Source organism: Tachyglossus aculeatus, chromosome 18 (genome assembly GCF_015852505.1).
Source record: "Tachyglossus aculeatus isolate mTacAcu1 chromosome 18, mTacAcu1.pri, whole genome shotgun sequence".
Taxonomy (NCBI): domain Eukaryota; kingdom Metazoa; phylum Chordata; class Mammalia; order Monotremata; family Tachyglossidae; genus Tachyglossus; species Tachyglossus aculeatus.
Genome location: NC_052083.1, coordinates 24,749,444 through 24,769,600, shown reverse-complemented (window position 1 = coordinate 24,769,600; position 20,157 = coordinate 24,749,444). Strand labels below are relative to the sequence as shown.

Here is a 20,157-nt window from a genome sequence, read left to right as displayed (position 1 = left end):
TCTGCACACCGTAAGCGCTCAATAAATACGACTGAATGAATGAATACGTGCATATGTGCTTTACTTCTATTTATTCTGACGACACCCGTCCACTTGACTCATTTGGTTGTCTCGTCTCCCCCTTCTAGACTGTGAGCCCGTTGTTGGCGACTTGTACTTCCCAAGCGTTTAATACAGTGCTCTGCACACAGTGAGTGCTCAATAAATACGACTGAATGAATGAATACGTGCATATGTGCTTTACTTCTATTTATTCTGACGACACCCGTCCACATGATTCGTTTCGTTGTCTCGTCTCCCCCTTCTAGACTGTGAACCCGTTGTTGGCGACTTGTACTGCCCAAGCGTTTAATACAGTGCTCTGCACACAGTAAGCGCTCAATAAATACGACTGAATGAATGAATACGTGCATATGTGCTTTACTTCTATTTATTCTGACGACTTGACACCCGTCCACTTGACTCATTTGGTTGTCTCGTCTCCCCCTTCTAGACTGTGAGCCCGTTGTTGGCGACTTGTACTTCCCAAGCGTTTAATACAGTGCTCTGCACACCGTAAGCGCTCAATAAATCAATTGAATGAATGAATACGTGCATATGTGCTTTACTTCTATTTATTCTGACGACTTGACACCCGTCCACTTGATTCATTTGGTTGTCTCGTCTCCCCTTCTAGACTGTGAGCCCGTTGTTGGCGACTTGTACTTCGCAAGCGTTTAATACAGTGCTCTGCACACTGTAAGTGCTCAATAAATCAATTGAATAAATGAATACGTGCATATGTGCTTTATTTCTATTTATTCTGACGACCTGACACCCGTCCACATGATTCGTTTCGTTGTCTCGTCTCCCCCTTCTAGACTGTGAGCCCGTTGTTGGCGACTTGTACTTCCCAAGCGTTTAATACAGTGCTCTGCACACCGTAAGCGCTCAATAAATCAATTGAATGAATGAATACGTGCATATGTGCTTTATTTCTATTTATTCTGACGACCTGACACCCGTCCACATGATTCGTTTCGTTGGCTCGTCTCCCCCTTCTAGACTGTGAGCCCGTTGTTGGCGACTTGTACTTCCCAAGCATTTAATACAGTGCTCTGCACACAGTAAGCGCTCAATAAATCAACTGAATGAATGAATACGTGCATATGTGCTTTATTTCTATTTATTCTGACAACCTGACACCCGTGCACATGATTCGTTTCGTTGTCTTGTCTCCCCCTTCTAGACTGTGAGCCCGTTGTTGGCGGCTTGTACTTCCCAAGCGCTTAGTCCAGTGCTCTGCACACAGTAAGCGCTCCATAAATACGACTGAATGAATGAATACGTGCATCTGTGCTTTATTTCTATTTATTCTGACGACTTGACACCCGTCCACATGCTTCGTTTGGTTGGCTCATCTCCCCCTTCTAGACTGTGAGCCTGTTGTTGGCGGCTTGTCCTTCCCAAGCGCTTAGTCCAGTGCTCTGCACACAGTAAGCGCTCCATAAATACGACTGAATGAATGAATACGCGCATCTGTGCTTTATTTCTATTTATTCTGACGACCTGACACCCGTCCACATGATTTGTTTCGTTGTCTCGTCTCCCCCTTCTAGACTGTGAGCCTGTTGTTGGCGGCTTGTCCTTCCCAAGCGCTTAGTCCAGTGCTCTGCACACAGTAAGCGCTCCATAAATACGACTGAATGAATGAATACGTGCATATGTGCTTTATTTCTATTTATTCTGACTTGACACCCGTCCACGTTTTGTTTCGTTGTCTCGTCTCCCCCTTCTAGACCGTGAGCCCGTTGTTGGCGGCTTGTCCTTCCCAAGCGCTTAGTCCAGTGCTCTGCACACAGTAAGCGCTCCATAAATACGACTGAATGAATGAATCCGCGCATCTGTGCTTTATTTCTATTTATTCTGACGACTTGACACCCGTCCACATGCTTCGTTTGGTTGGCTCGTCTCCCCCCTTCTAGACCGTGAGCCCGTCGTTGGCGACTTGTGCTTCCCAAGCGTTTAGCACACCGTAAGCGCTCAATAAACACGACTGAATGAATGAATGTGATAAAAGCAGGCCGCAAAGATCGAGCGGTTGGTCCGGAGCCGCGAGCTTTATATATTCCCCGGCGTCTCCCACGGGCCCAAGCCCTCCGTCTCGTCACGGTCCACGGCCGCCCGCTACGTACCCGACTTCTCCACCGTCCCGCTTTCCACCAGCATCCGCAGCAACCCGCACAGCGTCCGCGTGGCCTCGCTTTGCATGATTTCGGCGTGGACCCCGGCAGAGAGGCACAGGGTCTGAAGCAGGTTGACGGTGCTCGTCAGCATCATGGACGTGGGGTGGAGGTTCCTTTCCGCGTGCTCCCCTTCTGCAACGAGAGCCCGCGGTTCCTAAATCCCGGATCTCCCCTTTCCGTCTTCTACGGCCTCGAAGGTCGGCCGCCCGCGCCCCGGCACGGCCCGAAGGTTTTCTCCAAGTCCTCCGCATCGGCTTCCCTTTGGTTTCCCGGGGAATTGATTATTCCAGAAATGGAGCCTGTCTTGGGGAAGATGGAGGGCAAGACCTGAGACCTATTCTCACCGTCCACTTCATTCATTCATTCATTTAATCGTATTTACTGAGCGCTTACGGCGTGCAGAGCACTGTACTAAGCGCTTGGGAAGTCCAAGTCGGCAACGTCCAGAGACGCTCCCTACCCGACGGCGGGCTCTGGAAGAAACGAGAAGATTAGGGAAAGCAAGGTGAGCGTCACAAGCAGAACGGTTTACGTCGCAACGACGGACGTTCCCGTTTTTTCGGCTAAAATTCCTTCTCTCGTTTAGAATCTGCGGAAACTAGAGACGGTTTAGACTCAAGAACCGAGGTATTTCAAGGTCACCGAGGGCGTAAGCATTAATACCAAAAAGACGTCGAGATCCGGAACGGGATAAAATAAGATTGCATTCTTGAGCCCGCTGCTGGGTAGGGACCACCGTCTCTATATGTTGCCAACTTCGACTTCCCAAGCGCTTAGTACAGCACTCTGCACACCGTAAGCGCTCAATAAATATGATTGATTGATTGATTGATTGATTCACACACTTTGGATTCCCAGGAACCCTAACAGAGGCTTACGCTTTGCTCCCACACACCTCAATCGACAGGAGAATCCAAGGGGAAACTTGGGAGGACGTCCGGAACCGCCTCCTGTCCGGCACTCGGAAAATAAACGGAATTTCACGGTACGATCCGACCTACATTGCCAACTTGTACTTCCCGAGCGCTCAGTACAGCGGCTCGATAAACACGACTGAACGAATGAATGAATGACGGGCTGCGGGGGGACCGGGGACGCACAAAAAAAACGGGACTTCAGATAAATTAGAGAAGCCGCGCGGCTCAGCGGAAAGAGCCCGGGCTTGGGGGTCAGAGGACGTGGGTTCGGATCCCGCTCCGCCACTTAATGCTGTGTGACCCGGGGCGAGCCACTTAACTTCTCTGGGCCTCAGTTACCCCGGCTGTAAAACGGGAATTGACGGCTGCGAGTCCCACGGGGGACAACCCGATTAGCTTATATCTACCTCCGGGTTCAGAACAGTGCTTGGCATATAGTAAGCGCTTAAGAAATAAGATCATTATCATTATGATTATTATCATTATTCAATAAAGCGAAGAAATCTTACCATGAACCCCACCGTGCGTCGGACTATAATCAGGCTAAGAGAGGCCACAGGCTGCCCTTTACTGCTCATATCATCATCAATCGTATTTATTGAGCGCTTACTAGGTGCAGAGCACTGTACTAAGCGCTTGGGAAGTACAGATTGGCAACATATAGAGACAGTCCCTACCCAACAGTGGGCTCACAGTCTAAAAATCATATTTTTATGATTTGGGAAGATATGCGATCAATGGGACCAACTCTTTTTTAATCATTATGATTATTATAAATAAATAATAACAACAATTGTGGAATTTGTTAAGCGTGTCAGGCACAGTTCTAAGAGCTGGGATAGGTACAGGACGATGAAATTGAACAGTCCCTGCCCTACGTTGGGTATGTTTGAGGAAAAAGGATTCCTTCATTTTGTAACAATGTTCATTCATTCAACCGCATTTATGGAGCGCTCACTGTGTGCGGAGCACTGTACTGAGCGCTTGGGAAGGACAAGTCGGCAACCTATAGAGGCGGTCCGTACCCGACAACGGGCTCACGGTCTAGAAGGGAGAGCGAGCATTACAGGTGAGGAAACTGAGGCACAGAACAGTCAAGCGGCTTGCCCAGGGTCACAGCCACTTAATTTCTATGTGCCTCGGTTATCCGAGCCGCAAAACGCGGCTTGGGACTGTGAGCTCCGCGTCGCGCCTGATTAACTTGCGACTCCCCCGGCGCTCAGGACAGAGCCCGGCACATAGTAAACACTTAAAAAAGGAGTACCGGCGGAGCAGGATTAGAACCCAGGTCCTCTGCCTCCCAGTCCTGCGGGCTTTCCACTCGGCCACGCCGCTTCTCTTTTTAACCTCGCCACGGTCCGTTTGTATTTATTTATTTTACTTGTACATTTCTATCCTATTTATTTTATTTTGTTGGTACGTTTGGTTCTGTTCTCTGTCTCCCCCTTTTAGACTGTGAGCCCACTGTTGGGTAGGGACTGTCTCTATGTGTTGCCAATTTGTACTTCCCAAGCGCTTAGTACAGTGCTCTGCACATAGTAAGCGCTCAATAAATACGATTGATTGATTGATTGATTGTATTCGTGCGGCCCCATTTAGGGGAACCAAAATTAAAATTAGCCCGAGATTTAAAAACGTTCGGCGAGGAATCCCCCTTGGCCTGCCTGGAAGGCAGGATTCAAGACCTACCTCATATTTCCTCTCTTCCAGGAGCCTTCGTCTGGAAATCTGGGATCTTCCCGGGAAATGCCAAGATTCCCACCCCGCCTTCCCTCCTCCCCATTTAAGAGCCAGCCAGGAAGGACGGACTGGGATTTACAAAGGGAAAGGGGCCCGGCTGGAGAAGCAGCGTGGCTTAGCCGAGGGAGCCCGGGCTTGGGAGTCAAAGGTCATGGGTTCTAATCCCGGCTCCGCCACCTGTCTGCTGTGTGACCTTGGGCAAGCCGCTTCACTTCTCTGGGCCTCAGTGACCTCATCGATAAAATGGGGAGGAAGACTTTGAGCCCGACCCGGGACTACCTGATGACCTTGCATCTACCCCAGCGCTTACAACGGCGCTCGGCACACAGCAGAGAAGCCTAGAGAAGCGGCGTGGCTCAGTGGAAAGAGCCCGGGCTTTGGAGTCAGAGGTCATGGGTTCAAATCCCGACTCCGCCACTTGTCAGTCGGGTGACTTTGGGCAAGTCACTTCACTGCTCTGGGCCTCAGTGACCTCATCTGGAAAATGGGGATTAAGATTGCGAGCCCCTGTGGGACAACCTGATCACCTTGCATCCCCCTGGCGCTTAGAGCAGTGCTTTGCACATAGTAAGCGCTTAATAAATGCCATCATTATTATTACTATTGCTTTGCACATAGTAAGCGCTTAATAAATGCCATTATTATTATTATGATTAAGCACTTAACAAATGCCATTATTATTATGCGCTTAACAAATGCCATTATTATTATTAAGCGCTTAACAAATGCCATTAATATTATTATTCTTAAGCGCTTAACAAATGCCGCTATTATTATTAGTAAGCACTTAACAAATACCGCTATTGTTATTATTAAGCGCTTAACAAATGCCATTATTATTATTATTACTAAGAGCTTAACAAATGCCACTATTATTATTACTATTAAGTGCTTAACAAATGCCATTATTATTATTATTATTACTAAGCGCTTAACAAATACTGCTATTATTATTATTATTAAGTGCTTAACAAATGCCATTATTATTATTAAGCACTTAACCAATGCCGCTATTATTATTAAGCGCTTAACAAATGCCATTATTATTATTATTATTATTAAGCGCTTAACATATGCTGCTATTATTATTATTAAGCGCTTAACAAATGCCATTATTATTATTATTATTATTAAGCACTTAACCAATGCCGCTATTATTATTAAGCGCTTAACAAATGCCGCTATTATTATTATTATTAAGCGCTTAACAAATGCCATTATTATTATTATTATTAAGCGCTTAACAAATGCCATTATTATTATTATTAAGCGCTTAACAAATGCCGCTATTATTATTATTATTATTATTAAGCACTTAACAAATGCCATTATTATTATTATGAAGCGCTTAACATATGCCGCTATTATTATTATTAAATGCTTAACAAACGCCATTATTATTATTATTATTAAATGCTTAACAAATGCCATTATTATTATTAAGCGCTTAACAAATGCCATTATTATTATTATTAAGCGCTTAACCAATGCCGCTATTATTATTATTATTAAGCGCTCAACAAATGCCATTATTATTAGTCGTAGTAGCAGCGGTAGTAGTGGTACTGTGACTAGCCTGTGAGCCCACCGTCGGGTAGGGACTGTCTCTATACGTTGTCAACTTGGTTAGTCCAGTGCTCTGCCCAGAGTAAGCGCTCAATAAATAGGACTGATTGATTGATTGATTGGTAAGCACTTAAATACCATAAGAAGAGCGATCACCATCATCATCCGAACGTCCCGGCCCCCCCCCGTTCTACGAACCGGAATCATCCTCCGTATCGGAGTCTTCGGCAGCGGGCTGCGCCGCAGGGGGAGGCTCGGCCAGCTTGAGGTCGTACTTCCCTTCTTTGCCCATCCGGTAGGAATTCGTGCTGCCCATATCCCACTGGACCCGGATCCAGCCGTCCTCTCCCAGTTCGCCGATCACTCGCCCTAAGCCGGGCGGGGGGCCGTCCTGAAAGAGAAAACGGAGCTGGGAACACCGTTCCGAACGGGATCGCGGCTCTCGCCAACGGGGCCACGGGATGGGTTTCCCATTCACGCATCCGATCGTACTTATTGGGCGCTTACCGTGGGCGGACCACCGTACTGAGCGCTTGGGAAAGACGGGTCGGCGACCTAGAGAGACGGTCCCTACCCGACAACGGGCTCACGGGCTAGAAGCGGGAGACGGGCGACGAAACGGAACGTGCGGGCGGGCGTCAAGTCGTCAGAATAAACCGAAATAAAGCTAGGTGCGCATCATTAACAAAAACAGAATAGTAAATATGTACAAGTAAAAGAAAGAAAGAAATAATAAACGTAATCATAACAATTAATAAAAAATAATTTTTAAAAATAGCGTTTCGATCGTTTAAGAAATAGCGTTTCGATCGTTTAAAAAATAGCGTTTCGATCATTCTCTCGCGTTGCCGAATGATCATGAATTCCCGTTTCACATATAAAAAATGAATAAGTAAATAGTGTTGCGATACTTCTTTCTTGTGTTGCCGAATGAACTGGCAGTTAATCAGGAATTCCCGTTTCACAGCTAAAAAATAAATGAATAAATAGCGTTGCGACAGTTCTTTCTTGTGTTGCCGAATGAACTGGCAGTTTAGCATGAATTCCCGTTTCACAGCTAAAAAATAAATGAATAAATAGCGTTGCGATAGTTCTTTCTTGTGTTGCCGAATGAACTGGCAGTTAATCAGGAATTCCCGTTTCACAGCTAAAAAATAAATGAATAAATAGCGTTGCGACAGTTCTTTCTTGTGTTGCCGAATGAACTGGCAGTTTAGCATGAATTCCCGTTTCACAGCTAAAAAATAAATGAATAAATAGCGTTGCGATAGTTCTTTCTTGTGTTGCCGAATGAACTGGCAGTTAATCAGGAATTCCCGTTTCACAGCTAAAAAATAAATGAATAAATAGCGTTGCGACAGTTCTTTCTTGTGTTGCCGAATGAACTGGCAGTTTAGCATGAATTCCCGTTTCACAGCTAAAAAATAAATGAATAAATAGCGTTGCGATAGTTCTTTCTTGTGTTGCCGAATGAACTGGCAGTTAATCAGGAATTCCCGTTTCACAGCTAAAAAATAAATGAATAAATAGCGTTGCGATAGTTCTCTCGTGTTGCCGAATGAACTGGCAGTTAATCATGAATTCCGGTTTCACAGATAAAAAATAAATGAATAAATAGTTTTGTGATCGTTCTGAATGAACTCGCAGTTAATCATGAACTCCCGTTTCACACATAAAAAATAAATAAATAAATACATAAATAGTGTTGCGGTCGTTCTTTCCTGTGTTTCTGAATGAACTGGTTGTTAATCATGAATTCCTGTTTCACATATAAAAAATAAGTGAATAAATAGTGTTGCGATCGTTCTTTCCTGTGTTTCTGAACGAACTGGCAGTTAATCATGAATTCCCATTTCACATATAAAAAATAAATAAATAAATAGTGTTGCGATCGTTTCTTCCTTGTGTTTCTGAATTACCTGGCAGTTAATCATTAATTCCCGTTTCACAGATTAAAAAAAAAAAATAAATACATAAATAGTGTTGCGATCGTTCTTTCTTGTGTTTCTGAATGAACTGGCTGTTAATCATGAATTCCCGCTTCACACATAAAAAATAAATAAATGAATAAATAGTGTTGCGATCGTTTCTTCCTTGTGTTTCTGAATGAACTGGCAGTTAATCACGAATTCCCGTTTCACATATAAAAAATAAATAAATAGTGTTGCGATCGTTCTTTCTTGAGTTTCTGAATGAACTGGCAGTTAATCACGAATTCCCGTTTCACATATAAAAAATAAATAAATAGTGTTGCAATCGTTCTTTCTTGTGTTTCTGAATGAACTGGCAGTTAATCACGAATTCCCGTTTCACGTATAAAAAATAAATAAATAGTGTTGCAATCATTCTTTCTTGTGTTTCTGAATGAACTGGCAGTTAATCACGAATTCCCGTTTCACATATAAAAAATAAATAAATAGTGTTGCAATCGTTCTTTCTTGTGTTTCTGAATGAACTGGTAGTTAATCACAAATTCCCGCTTAACACATAAAAAGTAAATAAATAAATAGTGTTGCGATCGTTCTTTCTTGTGTTTCTGAATGAACTGGCAGTGAATCACGAATTCTCGTTTCGCAGATAAAAAATCAATAAATAGTGTTGCGATTGTTCTTTCTTGTGTTTCTGAATGAACTGGCAGTTAATTACGAATTCCCATTTTACATATAGTATTTTGAGGTGGGCATTTTAAAAGTAATTTTCCTCATGGGTGAACACCTGCAATAATTTCATATTTTGGTTTTAATTTTCCCAAAACCCACAAAGAATCGGAGAGAAAATAGGACCTGTTTTCCCCACTATGTTTTCGGGACTATTTTGGATTTCCTTCTGCCAGCCTCCTCCCCTCCTGCTCTGAAAATCTCCTTTGTCTCCCATCTCTTCTCCTCCATCTCCGAGGTCTGGAGAAGCAGCGCGGCTCAACGGAAAAGAGTCCGGGCTTTGGAGTCAGTGGTCCCGGGTTCAAATCCTGGCTCCGCCAACTGTCAGCTGGGTGACTTGGGGCAAATCGCCTCACTTCTCTGGGTCTCGGTTCCCTCATCTGGAAAACGGGGATAATAATAATAACGATGGCATTTATTAAGCGCTTACTATGTTCTAAGCGCTAGGGATGAAGACCGTGAGCCCCCGTGGGACGACCTGATCGCCTTGTAACCTCCCCAGTGCTTAGAACAGTGCTTTGCACGTAGTAAGCGCTTAATAAATGCCATTATTATCATTATTATTGAGGCCACCTCCACATTAACAGAAACTGAAACCCCTCTCTCTGCTCACTGCACTTCGGACTCTTTATTGTTGTGCTTAGTACAGTAAGCGCTTAAATAAACACGATCGAATGACTTTGCAACCTCTCCAGCGCTTAGAGCAGTGCTTTGCACGTAGTAAGCGCTTAATAAATGCCATTATTATCATTATTATTGAGGCCACCTCCACATTAACAGAAACTGAAACCCCTCTCTCTGCTCACTTCACTTTGGACTCTTTATTGTTGTGCTTAGTACAGTAAGCGCTTAATAAACACGATCGAATGACCTTGTAACCTCCCCAGCGCTTACAGCAGTGCTTTGCACGTAGTAAGCGCTTAATAAATGCCATTATTATCATTATTATTGAGGTCACATCCACATAGAAACTGAAACCCCTCTCTCTGCTCACTTCACTTTGGACTCTTTATTGCTGTGCTTAGTACAGTAAGCGCTTAATAAACACGATCGAATGACTTTGTAACCTCCCCAGCGCTTACCGCAGTGCTTTGCACGTAGTAAGCGCTTAATAAATGCCATTATTATCATTATTATTGAGGCCACCTCCACATTAACAGAAACTGAAACCCCTCTCTCTGCTCACTTCACTTTGGACTCTTTATTGCTGTGCTTAGTACAGTAAGCGCTTAATAAACACGATCGAATGACCCGGCTTGAAAGCAACACGGACCGGTTAATTTTATTTTCCCTGCTCCTAGCCCACCGGTGAGCCTGAAAATTGTCCATGACAAAACCAGTACGCTAGTTAATCGAACATTATCCGTTTCCAATTGAAAAAGTGGGATAGCACTGTATCAGTAAAGGGGATTCCTTCGATCTTTACCAAAATAAAACCGGGATTGAGAAGTCCTTCTGCTACCAGATGTCAAGGGCAAACGGAGAAGTCGGAAAGCAGAGAGGCCGGAAAATTGGCCACGACAAAACCAGTACGCCAGATAATCGAACATCATCCATTTCCAATCGAAAAAGCAGGATAGCATTTTATCAGTAAAGAAGATTCCTTTGATCTTTACCAAAATAAAACAGGGATTGAGAAGTCCTTCTGCTACCAGATGTCAAGGGCAAATGGAAAAGACGGAAAGCAGAGAGGCCCGAAAATCGGCCACGACAAAACCAGTACGCTAGATAACCGGACATCAACTGTTTCCAATAGAAAAAGCGGGATAGCACTGTATCAGTAAAGAGGATTCCTTCAATCTTTACCAAAATAAAACCGGGATTGAGAAGTCCTTCTGCTACCAGATGTCAAGAGCAAACGGAGAAGTTGGAAAGCAGAGAGAGGCCCGAAAATTGGCCACGACAAAACCAGTACGCTAGATAACCGAACATCATCCATTTCCAATCGAAAAAGCGGGATAGCATTTTATCAGTAAAGAAGATTCCTTTGATCTTTACCAAAATAAAACAGGGATTGAGAAGTCCTTCTGCTACCAGATGTCAAGGGCAAATGGAAAAGTCGGAAAGCAGAGAGGCCCAAAAATCGGCCACGACAAAACCAGTACGCTAGATAACCGGACATCAACTGTTTCCAATAGAAAAAGCGGGATAGCACTGTATCAGTAAAGAGGATTCCTTCAATCTTTACCAAAATAAAACCGGGATTGAGAAGTCCTTCTGCTACCAGATGTCAAGAGCAAACGGAGAAGTTGGAAAGCAGAGAGAGGCCCGAAAATTGGCCACGACAAAACCAGTACGCTAGATAACCGAACATCATCCATTTCCAATCGAAAAAGCGGGATAGCATTTTATCAGTAAAGAAGATTCCTTTGATCTTTACCAAAATAAAACAGGGATTGAGAAGTCCTTCTGCTACCAGATGTCAAGGGCAAATGGAAAAGTCGGAAAGCAGAGAGGCCCGAAAATCGGCCACGACAAAACCAGTACGCTAGATAACCGAACATCATCCGTTTCCAATAGAAAAAGCGGGATAGCACTGTATCAGTAAAGAGGATTCCTTCGATCTTTACCAAAATAAAACCGGGATTGAGAAGTCCTTCTGCTACCAGATGTCAAGGGCAAATGGAGAAGTCGGAAAGCAGAGAGGCCTGAAAATTGGCCACGACAAAACCAGTACGCTAGACAATCGAACATCATCCATTTCCAATCGAAAAAGCGGGATAGCATTTTATCAGTAAAGAAGATTCCTTTGATCTTTACCAAAATAAAACAGGGATTGAGAAGTCCTTCTGCTACCAGATGTCAAGAGCAAACGGAGAAGTCGGAAAGCAGAGAGGCCGGAAAATTGGCCACGACAAAACCAGTACGCTAGATAATCGAACATTATCCATTTCCAATCGAAAAAGCGGGATAGCACTGTATCAGTAAAGGGGATTCCTTCGATCTTTACCAAAATAAAACAGGGATTGAGGAGTCCTTCTGCTACCAGATGTCAAGAGCAAACGGAGAAGTCGGAAAGCAGAGACGCCCAAAAATCGGCCACGACAAAACCAGTACGCTAGATAACCGGACATCGTCCGTTTCCAATCGAAAAAGCAGGATAGCACATTATCAGTAGAGAGGATTCCTTCGGTCTTTACCAAAATAAAACCGGGATTGAGAAGTCCTTCTGCTACCAGATGTCAAGAGCAAACGGAGAAGTCGGAAAGCAGAGAGGCCTGAAAATTGGCCATGACAAAACCAGTACGCAGATAACCGGACATCATCCGTTTCCAATGGAAAAAGCGGGATAGCACTTCATCAGTAAAGAGGATTCCTTCGATCTTTACCAAAATAAAACCGGGATTGAGAAGTCCTTCTGCTACCAGATGTCAAGGGCAAATGGAGAAGTCAGAAAACAGAGAGATACCGATGTGGCATTCAACAAAACTCAAGCCAAACAACCAAAAAAAGTCTGATAAGCCAAAGACGACACAAAGCTTCTGGCCAGTGACTGTTTTGTTCAAGTGGTAACACCCGATATTTTTAAATCCAGTCGAGGCACTTAAAGGAGTCTCCCAAAATCCTGCAGTAACCCAGGTACTGCTGGACACTGGTGAGAATGCTTTGGAAGGAATCCGTCCAAGACGATTTCCAAAAGATCAGGGACAACGGTTAAAATTGAGCCCAGCTCTGTGCAATTGCTAAATCCGAAGATCCGGATCCTCCGGACTGTACACGGGGAATTTTAAACAATAATTGATGATAATTATGGTATCTGTTAAGTGCTGATTACGTGCCAGACGCGTGCTGGGATGCAGACCAATTTCCGTCAGCGACACCGGGCTCGAAGGTCTCGAGAAATGCCGCTCTTGAGGCAGCCTCGTAACAGATGTGTTTTTTGTTTACTATGTTTACTATGTTTTGTTTACTATGTGTTTTTTGTTTACTATTTAGCGTTTACTATGTTCTAAACGCTGGGTCAGATACGAGCTAACCAGACCGGACACAGTGCCCGTCCTGTCTAAACAGGAGACCGGTTACTGAACCACCGTTTTGCTAAACAAGTTTTCTCCACCAAGCGCTTAGTACAGTGCTCTGCACACAGTAGGCACTCTATAAATGCGACTGAATGAATGAAATAAACAAATCCGCTAAAAAAAACGAGACGTAGCATGGCCTAGTGAGTAGCGCACGCGTGCCGTAAGAAGGACTTGGGTCCTAATCCCCGCTCGGCCGCTTATCTGCTGTGTGTCCTCACTTCTCTGTGCCTCAGTCACCTCATCCGCAAAACGGGAATTAAGACTGTGAGCCCCCCCGTGGGACAGGGACCGTATCCAACTTGATTCGCTTTTCTCCACCCCTGAGCCCGGCACATAGTAAGCACTTAACATCATAACTGACGACAAAAAAAAATCCACGGGGCAGTCTGAAAGGAAAGAGGAAGAGCCAGACATCAAGCGAAGCAGCAAATCTACTGAGAATTCTGCGGTTCTCCGTCTATCCCTGCAGGACTTTTCCCTTGTTATTGGTCATTCCCCACAGGCTCCTTCCCAATATTCCCTCTCACGTCACTCACACCCGCCGACCTTTCTAGTAAGGCCACGCTCTTACCAGAGTTCGCTCCTTCTCACGTCTCGTCCCGATTATTACTCAGATCGAAGGGTTTCAGTACGTTTAGGGGCGGACCGAAGCCGCGGCCGAGTCCTCTCTTCAGGTTATCGGGGAAGGGCCGCCGACCCCCTCGGCTAGACGAAGGCAGTCGTCCCCGGCCCCGTTCTCCTCTTTCCCGCAGAGGACACGGTAGTAAACGCCAGTTACCGAGAAAACCGATCCGTCGCGTCCAAATGGCGTCACGTACCTGATCTCCCCATTTCCAGTCTACCCCTCTCATGACTCTGGTTCCGATTTTCATCATGGACGCCAACTCGGGCCCAGAGACGGGGAGCTGCACCGGAGCGGTCTCCTTCCTCGATTCCTCCAAGACCGTGGCCGAGGCCCCTCGGACGGAGCCGTTCGCGTCGTCTTCCACGTTGTCCGAACTAGGACCTGATGGTGACACCGCCACGTTTTAGCCGACGAGCAATTTGGGCCATTTACAGTTAAAACGATACACGTAACTAGGGAAGAATGATGTCAACTTCTGACTTCGACCCATTACTAACGCCAGTCGATCCTGAAAAACTCCCGTCCAGAGATAGGAAGAGTATATTTCTACAGGAAGAAGGATTAGAAAGTCGGGCATTTTGCAAATCCAACTGCTACAGCACAAAGAGGAGACCGTTATGAATAATGAGCAGAAAAACGAATTCTAACCAGTTCCTTTATCGTATTTACTGAGCGCTTCCTGGGTGCAGAGCACTGTGTTAAGCGCCTGGGAGAGTTTACAACCGCCGATCCCGGTTTTTAGAATTTTTCCTGGAATCCTGAAAATGCAGTCAGGCTCCTTATTTCCGAGGCAGGCAGGCACAAGAGCTTGCAAACGTGGCCCTCGGGCAGCGCGGCTCGGTGGCAAGAGCCCGGGCTTGGGACTCAGAGGTCGCGGGTTCAAATCCCGGCTCCGCCGACTGTCGGCTGGGTGGCGTCACGTCGCTTCTCCGGGCCTCGTAAAAGGGATAGATAGGGATAAAAAGGGACAAATACATCCCTCATCTGGAAAATGGGGAGGAAGACCCCCGTGGGACAACCTGATCGCCTTGAATCGTCCCAGTGCTTAGAACGGTGCTGCGCACGTAGTAAGCGCTTCACAAATACCATCATTCCGGCAGTAGAGAGAGACAGTTCCTGTCCACAGCGGGCTTACAGCTAAAGGGGGGAAGACAGGCATCAGAACGGATAAATGGGCATCATAAATAAATAGAATTATAGATCTATCTATCTATCTATATATAATTATAGATCTGTGAGCCCGTTGTTGGGTAGGGACCGTCTCTATAGATTGCCGACTTGTCCTTCCTAAGCGCTTAGTACAGTGCTCCGCACACAGTAAGAGCTCAATAAATACGACTGAATGAATTGATAAATGAATGAACGAACTTCCCAAGCGCTTAGTCCAGTGCTCTGCACCCAGTAAGCGCTCAATAAATACGACCGAATGAATAAACGAATGAACCTAATACAGTCGAGGTCTGCGGGCCTTCAAATGGCTTCAGACCCCTCTGTTCTTCCGGGGAGAGAGATTCCACATATTCTTTCATTCATTCAATCGTATTTATTGAGCGCTTACTGGGTGCAGAGCACTGTACTAAGCGCCTGGGCAAGCTGGCAACATATAGAGACGGTAGATCCTCTCTACGACTCTAGACTGTGAGCCCACTGTTGGGTAGGGACCGTCTCTATGTGTTGCCAACTTGGACTTCCCAAGCGCTTAGTACAGTGCTCTGCACACAGTAAGCGCTCAATAAATATGATTGAGTGATTGATTGATTCCCAGTACGTTCGACCTTATTCAAGCTTGACTTTTTAGTTGCCTCAGCCAAGAACGCTGTTTTCTTTAGTTAGGGAGGCAGAAGGAACAAAGAGCAACTACAGAAGCAGCGTGGCTCAGTGGTAAGAGCCCGGGCTTTGGAGTCAGAGGTCATGGGTTCGAATCCCAGCTCTGCTGATTGCCAGCTGTGTGACTCTGGGCGAGTCACTTCGCTTCTCTGGGCCTCGGTTACCTCATCTGTCAAATGGGGATTAAGACGGTGAGCCCCCCGCTGTGGGACAACCTGATCACCTTGTAACCTCCCCAGCGCTTAGTACAGTGTTTTGCACATAGTAAGCACTTAATAAATGCCATAATCATTATTATTATTATTATTATTATTATTATTAATCCCCAAATGACAGATGAGGTAACCGAGGCCCAGAGAAGCAAAGTGACTTGCCCAAAGTCACCCAGCTGACAGTTGGCAGAGCCAGGATTTGAACCCATGACCTCTGACTCCAAGCCCGTCCTCTTTCCACTGAGCCACGTCGCTTCCTTGAGGGACAACTGGATTCATTCATTCATTCATTCATTCAATTGTATTTATTGAGCGCTTACTGTGTGCAGAGCACTGTACTAAGCACTTGGGAAGTCCAAGTTGGCAACATCTAGAGACGGTCCCTACCCGACAGCGGGCTCACGGTCTGTAACCTCCCCAGCGCTTAGAACAGTGCTCCGCACATAGTAAGTGCTTAATAAATGCCATCATCATTATTATTATTACTATTAAAGTCGCCAATTTTTTTATAATAATCCTCCACTTTCTTGGAAATTAATTCATTCATTCCTTAGATCGTATTTATTGAGCGCTTACTGTGTACGGAGCACTGTACAAGGCGCTTGGAAAGTCCAAGTCAGCAACATCTAGAGACGGTCCCTACCCAACAGCGGGCTCACAGTCTAGAAGGGGGAGACGGACAACCAAACAAAACATATAAACCAAATAAAATAAATAGAATAAATATGTACAAGTAAAATAGAGTAATAAATATTCATTCATTCATTCATTCATTCAATCGTATTTATTGAGCGCTTACTGTGTGCAGAGCACTGGACTAAGCGCTTGGGAAGTCCAAGTTGGCAACATCTAGAGACAGTCCCTACCCGACAGTGGGCACACGGTCTGTAACCTCCCCAGCGCTTAGAACGGCGCTCTGCACATAGTAAGCGCTTAATAAATGCCATCATCATTATTATTATTACTATTAAAGTCGCCAATGTTTTTTTATAATGAACCACCACTTTCTCGGAAATTCATTCATTCATTCCTTCGATCGTATTTACTGAGCGCTTACTGTGTGCAGAGCACTGTACTAGGCGCTTGGGAAGTCCAAGTTGGCAACATATAGAGATGGTCCCTACCCGACAGCGGGTTCACGGTCTGTAACCTCTCCAGCGCTTAGCACGGCGCTCTGCACATAGTAAGTGCTTAATAAATGCCATCATCATTATTATTATTACTATTAAAGTCACCAATCTTTTTTATAATAAACCTCCACTTTCTTGGAAATTCATTCATTCATTCGATCGTATTTATTGGGCACTTACTGTGTGCAGAGCACTGTACTAAGCACTTGGGAAGTCCTAGTTGGCAACATCTAGAGACGGTCCCTACCCGACAGCGGGCTCACGGTCTGTAACCTCCCCAGCGCTTAGAACGGCGCTCTGCACATAGTAAGCGCTTAATAAATCATCAATCATCATCAATCCTATTTATTGAGCGCTTACTGTGTGCAGAGCACTGTACTAAGCGCTTGGGAAGTACAAGTTGGCAACATAATCATTATTATTATTACTACTAAAGTCGCCAATGTTTTTAATAATAAACCTCCACATTCTTGGGAACGGATGTGCTCACATTTCAAAGAATAACTAGAGGCTGGAAAACGGCCACCCACCGCCCGGCCAAGTCGGGACCACGGGTAGGGTGTCCAACTTCCCGAAAGGCGCTCGGAAAATCCCGGTCGGCGACGTCTGGAGCCGGTCCCTACCCAGCAACGGGCTCACGGTCTAGAAGGGGGAGATGGCCAACGGTGCTTAGCGCTTAGTAATGATAATAATAATAATAATAATAATGGAATTTAAGTACTTACTATGTGCAAAGCGCTGTTCTAAGTGCTGGGGGGGGAATCGTCCCACGTGGGGCTCACACCCTTAATCCCCATTTTCCAGATTGAGGGAACTCGGGCTCGGAGAAGTGAAGCGACCAAGGTCACCCAGCAGACATGCGGTGGCGCCGGGATTCGAACCCCTGCCCTCTGACTCTTTCCACCGAGCCGCGCTGCTTGTCTAGTACAGCGCTCGGCACCCAGTAGGCGCTCAATAAATACGACCCACCGGCCGGCAACGGTCCCGCTTCGCCACCAGCCGACTTCGGGACCGCGAGAAGCCACCGCAGCGAGACCCACGCTCTCCGGCGAAGCTTCGGGAAACCGAGTCTCCTACCTATGAGTCGCAGGGTGGTCTGGGTCAGCGCCAGCATTCCCGAATTCAGGAGCAACGTCAAGGTGCTGGGGCCGTGCTGGAGAGTCAGCATGCTGAGCAGGACTAGAAGGAAGCGCGCCTGGGGAACGGTCCCCAGGCTCGGTCCCGCCGGATTCTCACTGCTGATGGTCTGCAGGGGAACAGGCTGGATCCCTGGGGCGGGACGAGAACACCCTCCGTCAGCGGAATTACCGCCGATAAACACTGCGGACAACGGACCAGTCTCCCATCGCTGCGCAAAACCCGCCGACAAGGACTGGACTTTCGGCGGCCGTCGGGCTTCCTGAAGTTGCGTCCGCTTCTCCCGGGAACGCCTGGCGGCTCCTGTGTCCAGCCCTCAACCCTTCCCTCTTTTCGGCTGAACTGCACCTTCCAAGCGCTCGGGAAAAGTGCTCCGCACCCAGGAAGCGCTCAATAAACATAACTGAATTTATCTGGGCCATCTCCACCCCGTTCTCCTGACCATCATCATCATCATCAATCGAATTTATCGAGCACTTACTATGTGCAGAGCACTGTACTAAGCGCGTGGGAAGTACAAATTGGCAACATATAGAGACGGTCCCTACCCAACAGTGGGCTCACAATCTAAAAGGGGGAGATCTGATTCCTATAATGGAATCATCATCATCATCATCAATCGTACTTATCGAGCACTTACTGTGTGCAGAGCACTGTACTAAGCGCGTGGGAAGTACAAATTGGCAACATATAGAGACGGTCCCTACCCAACAGTGGGCTCACAGTCTAAAAGGGGGAGATCTGATTCCTATAATGGAATCATCATCATCATCATCAATCGTATTTATCGAGCACTTACTATGTGCAGAGCGCTGTACTAAGCGCTTGGGAAGTCCAAATTGGCAACATATAGAGACGGTCCCTACCCAACAGTGGGCTCACAGTCTAAAAGGGGGAGATCTGATTCCTATAATGGAATCATCATCATCATCATCAATCGTACTTATCGAGCGCTTACTATGTGCAGAGCACTGTACGAAGCGCTTGGGAAGTACAAATTGGCAACCTATAGAGACGGTCCCTACCCAACAGTGGGCTCACAGTCTAAAAGGGGGAGATCTGATTCCTATAATGGAATCATCATCATCATCATCAATCGTATTTATCGAGCACTTACTATGTGCAGAGCGCTGTACTAAGCGCTTGGGAAGTACAAATTGGCAACATATAGAGACGGTCCCTACCCAACAGTGGGCTCACAGTCTAAAAGGGGGAGATCTGATTCCTGTAATGGAATCCATTTGATTCAAGCGCTTAGTACAGCGCTCTGCACACAGTAAGCGCTCAATAGATACGACTGAATGAACGAACGAATGAATATGACGCTCCTTATTCCCAACTTCGAACAACCAGGGTGTATAGTTCTCCTCACTCCACTTCCTCCTCCTTCCCATCCTCTCCTAACCCACAAAGTGGACACGAAAACCTTCGGCGGCCAATCAGTCGATCGATCGTATTTATTGAGCGCTTACTGTGTGCAGAGCACTGCACTAAGCGCTTAGTACAGCGCTTAGCCATTCTGTGGCCCCAAGGGATCTTTAAGGTAATTTTTTTTAATCATTCCTAGAAATGAGAAAATTAGAGAGAGCAAGGTGAGATTTTAATCAAAGCATTCTTATTCATTCCTTCAATGGTATTGATTGAGCGCTTACTGTGTGCAGAGCACTGTACTAAGCGCTTGGGAAGTCCAAGTTGGCAACATCGAGAGACGCTCCCTACCCAGCGGCGGGCTCACAGGCTAGAAGAAATGAGAAGATCAGAGAAAGCAAGATGAGCATCACAAGCGGGACGACTCCGTAAGCGCTTAGTTCAGTGCTCTGCACACAGTAAGCGCTCAATAAATACGACTGAATGAACGAATGAACGACTCCGTCCTCTCGGTTTACGCCGCGACAACGGAAGTGTCCGGTTTCTGCTCAGATTCCTTCTCTCCTTTCGAATCCGGGCCAACTAGAAACGGTTTAGACTCAAGCGCCGAGGCATCCCGAGGTCGGCAAGCGCGGAAGCGTTAATGCCGAAAAGCCGTCTCGAGATCCGGGAAGGGGGAAAATAAGACGGCGTCCTTTGGTCCCACACTTTGGAGTCACGGGAACCCCAAC

The 20,157-nt window shown here is 46.0% G+C and overlaps 1 protein-coding gene across 1 annotated transcript in view; it reads right to left on the bottom strand.

Annotated features, from left to right (window-relative positions):
- The window catches only part of HERC2 (HECT and RLD domain containing E3 ubiquitin protein ligase 2), a 319,306-nt gene that overhangs the window by 132,087 nt on the left and 167,062 nt on the right, over nucleotides 1–20,157 (bottom strand). Inside the window, exons 34-37 of the mRNA XM_038760185.1 lie at nucleotides 17,999–18,190; nucleotides 13,946–14,133; nucleotides 6,647–6,839; nucleotides 2,175–2,357 (exon numbers count right to left, since the gene is read on the bottom strand). Of these exons, the coding sequence (XP_038616113.1) occupies nucleotides 2,175–2,357; nucleotides 6,647–6,839; nucleotides 13,946–14,133; nucleotides 17,999–18,190 (756 nt within the window). The remainder of the gene's footprint in view (nucleotides 1–2,174; nucleotides 2,358–6,646; nucleotides 6,840–13,945; nucleotides 14,134–17,998; nucleotides 18,191–20,157) is intronic.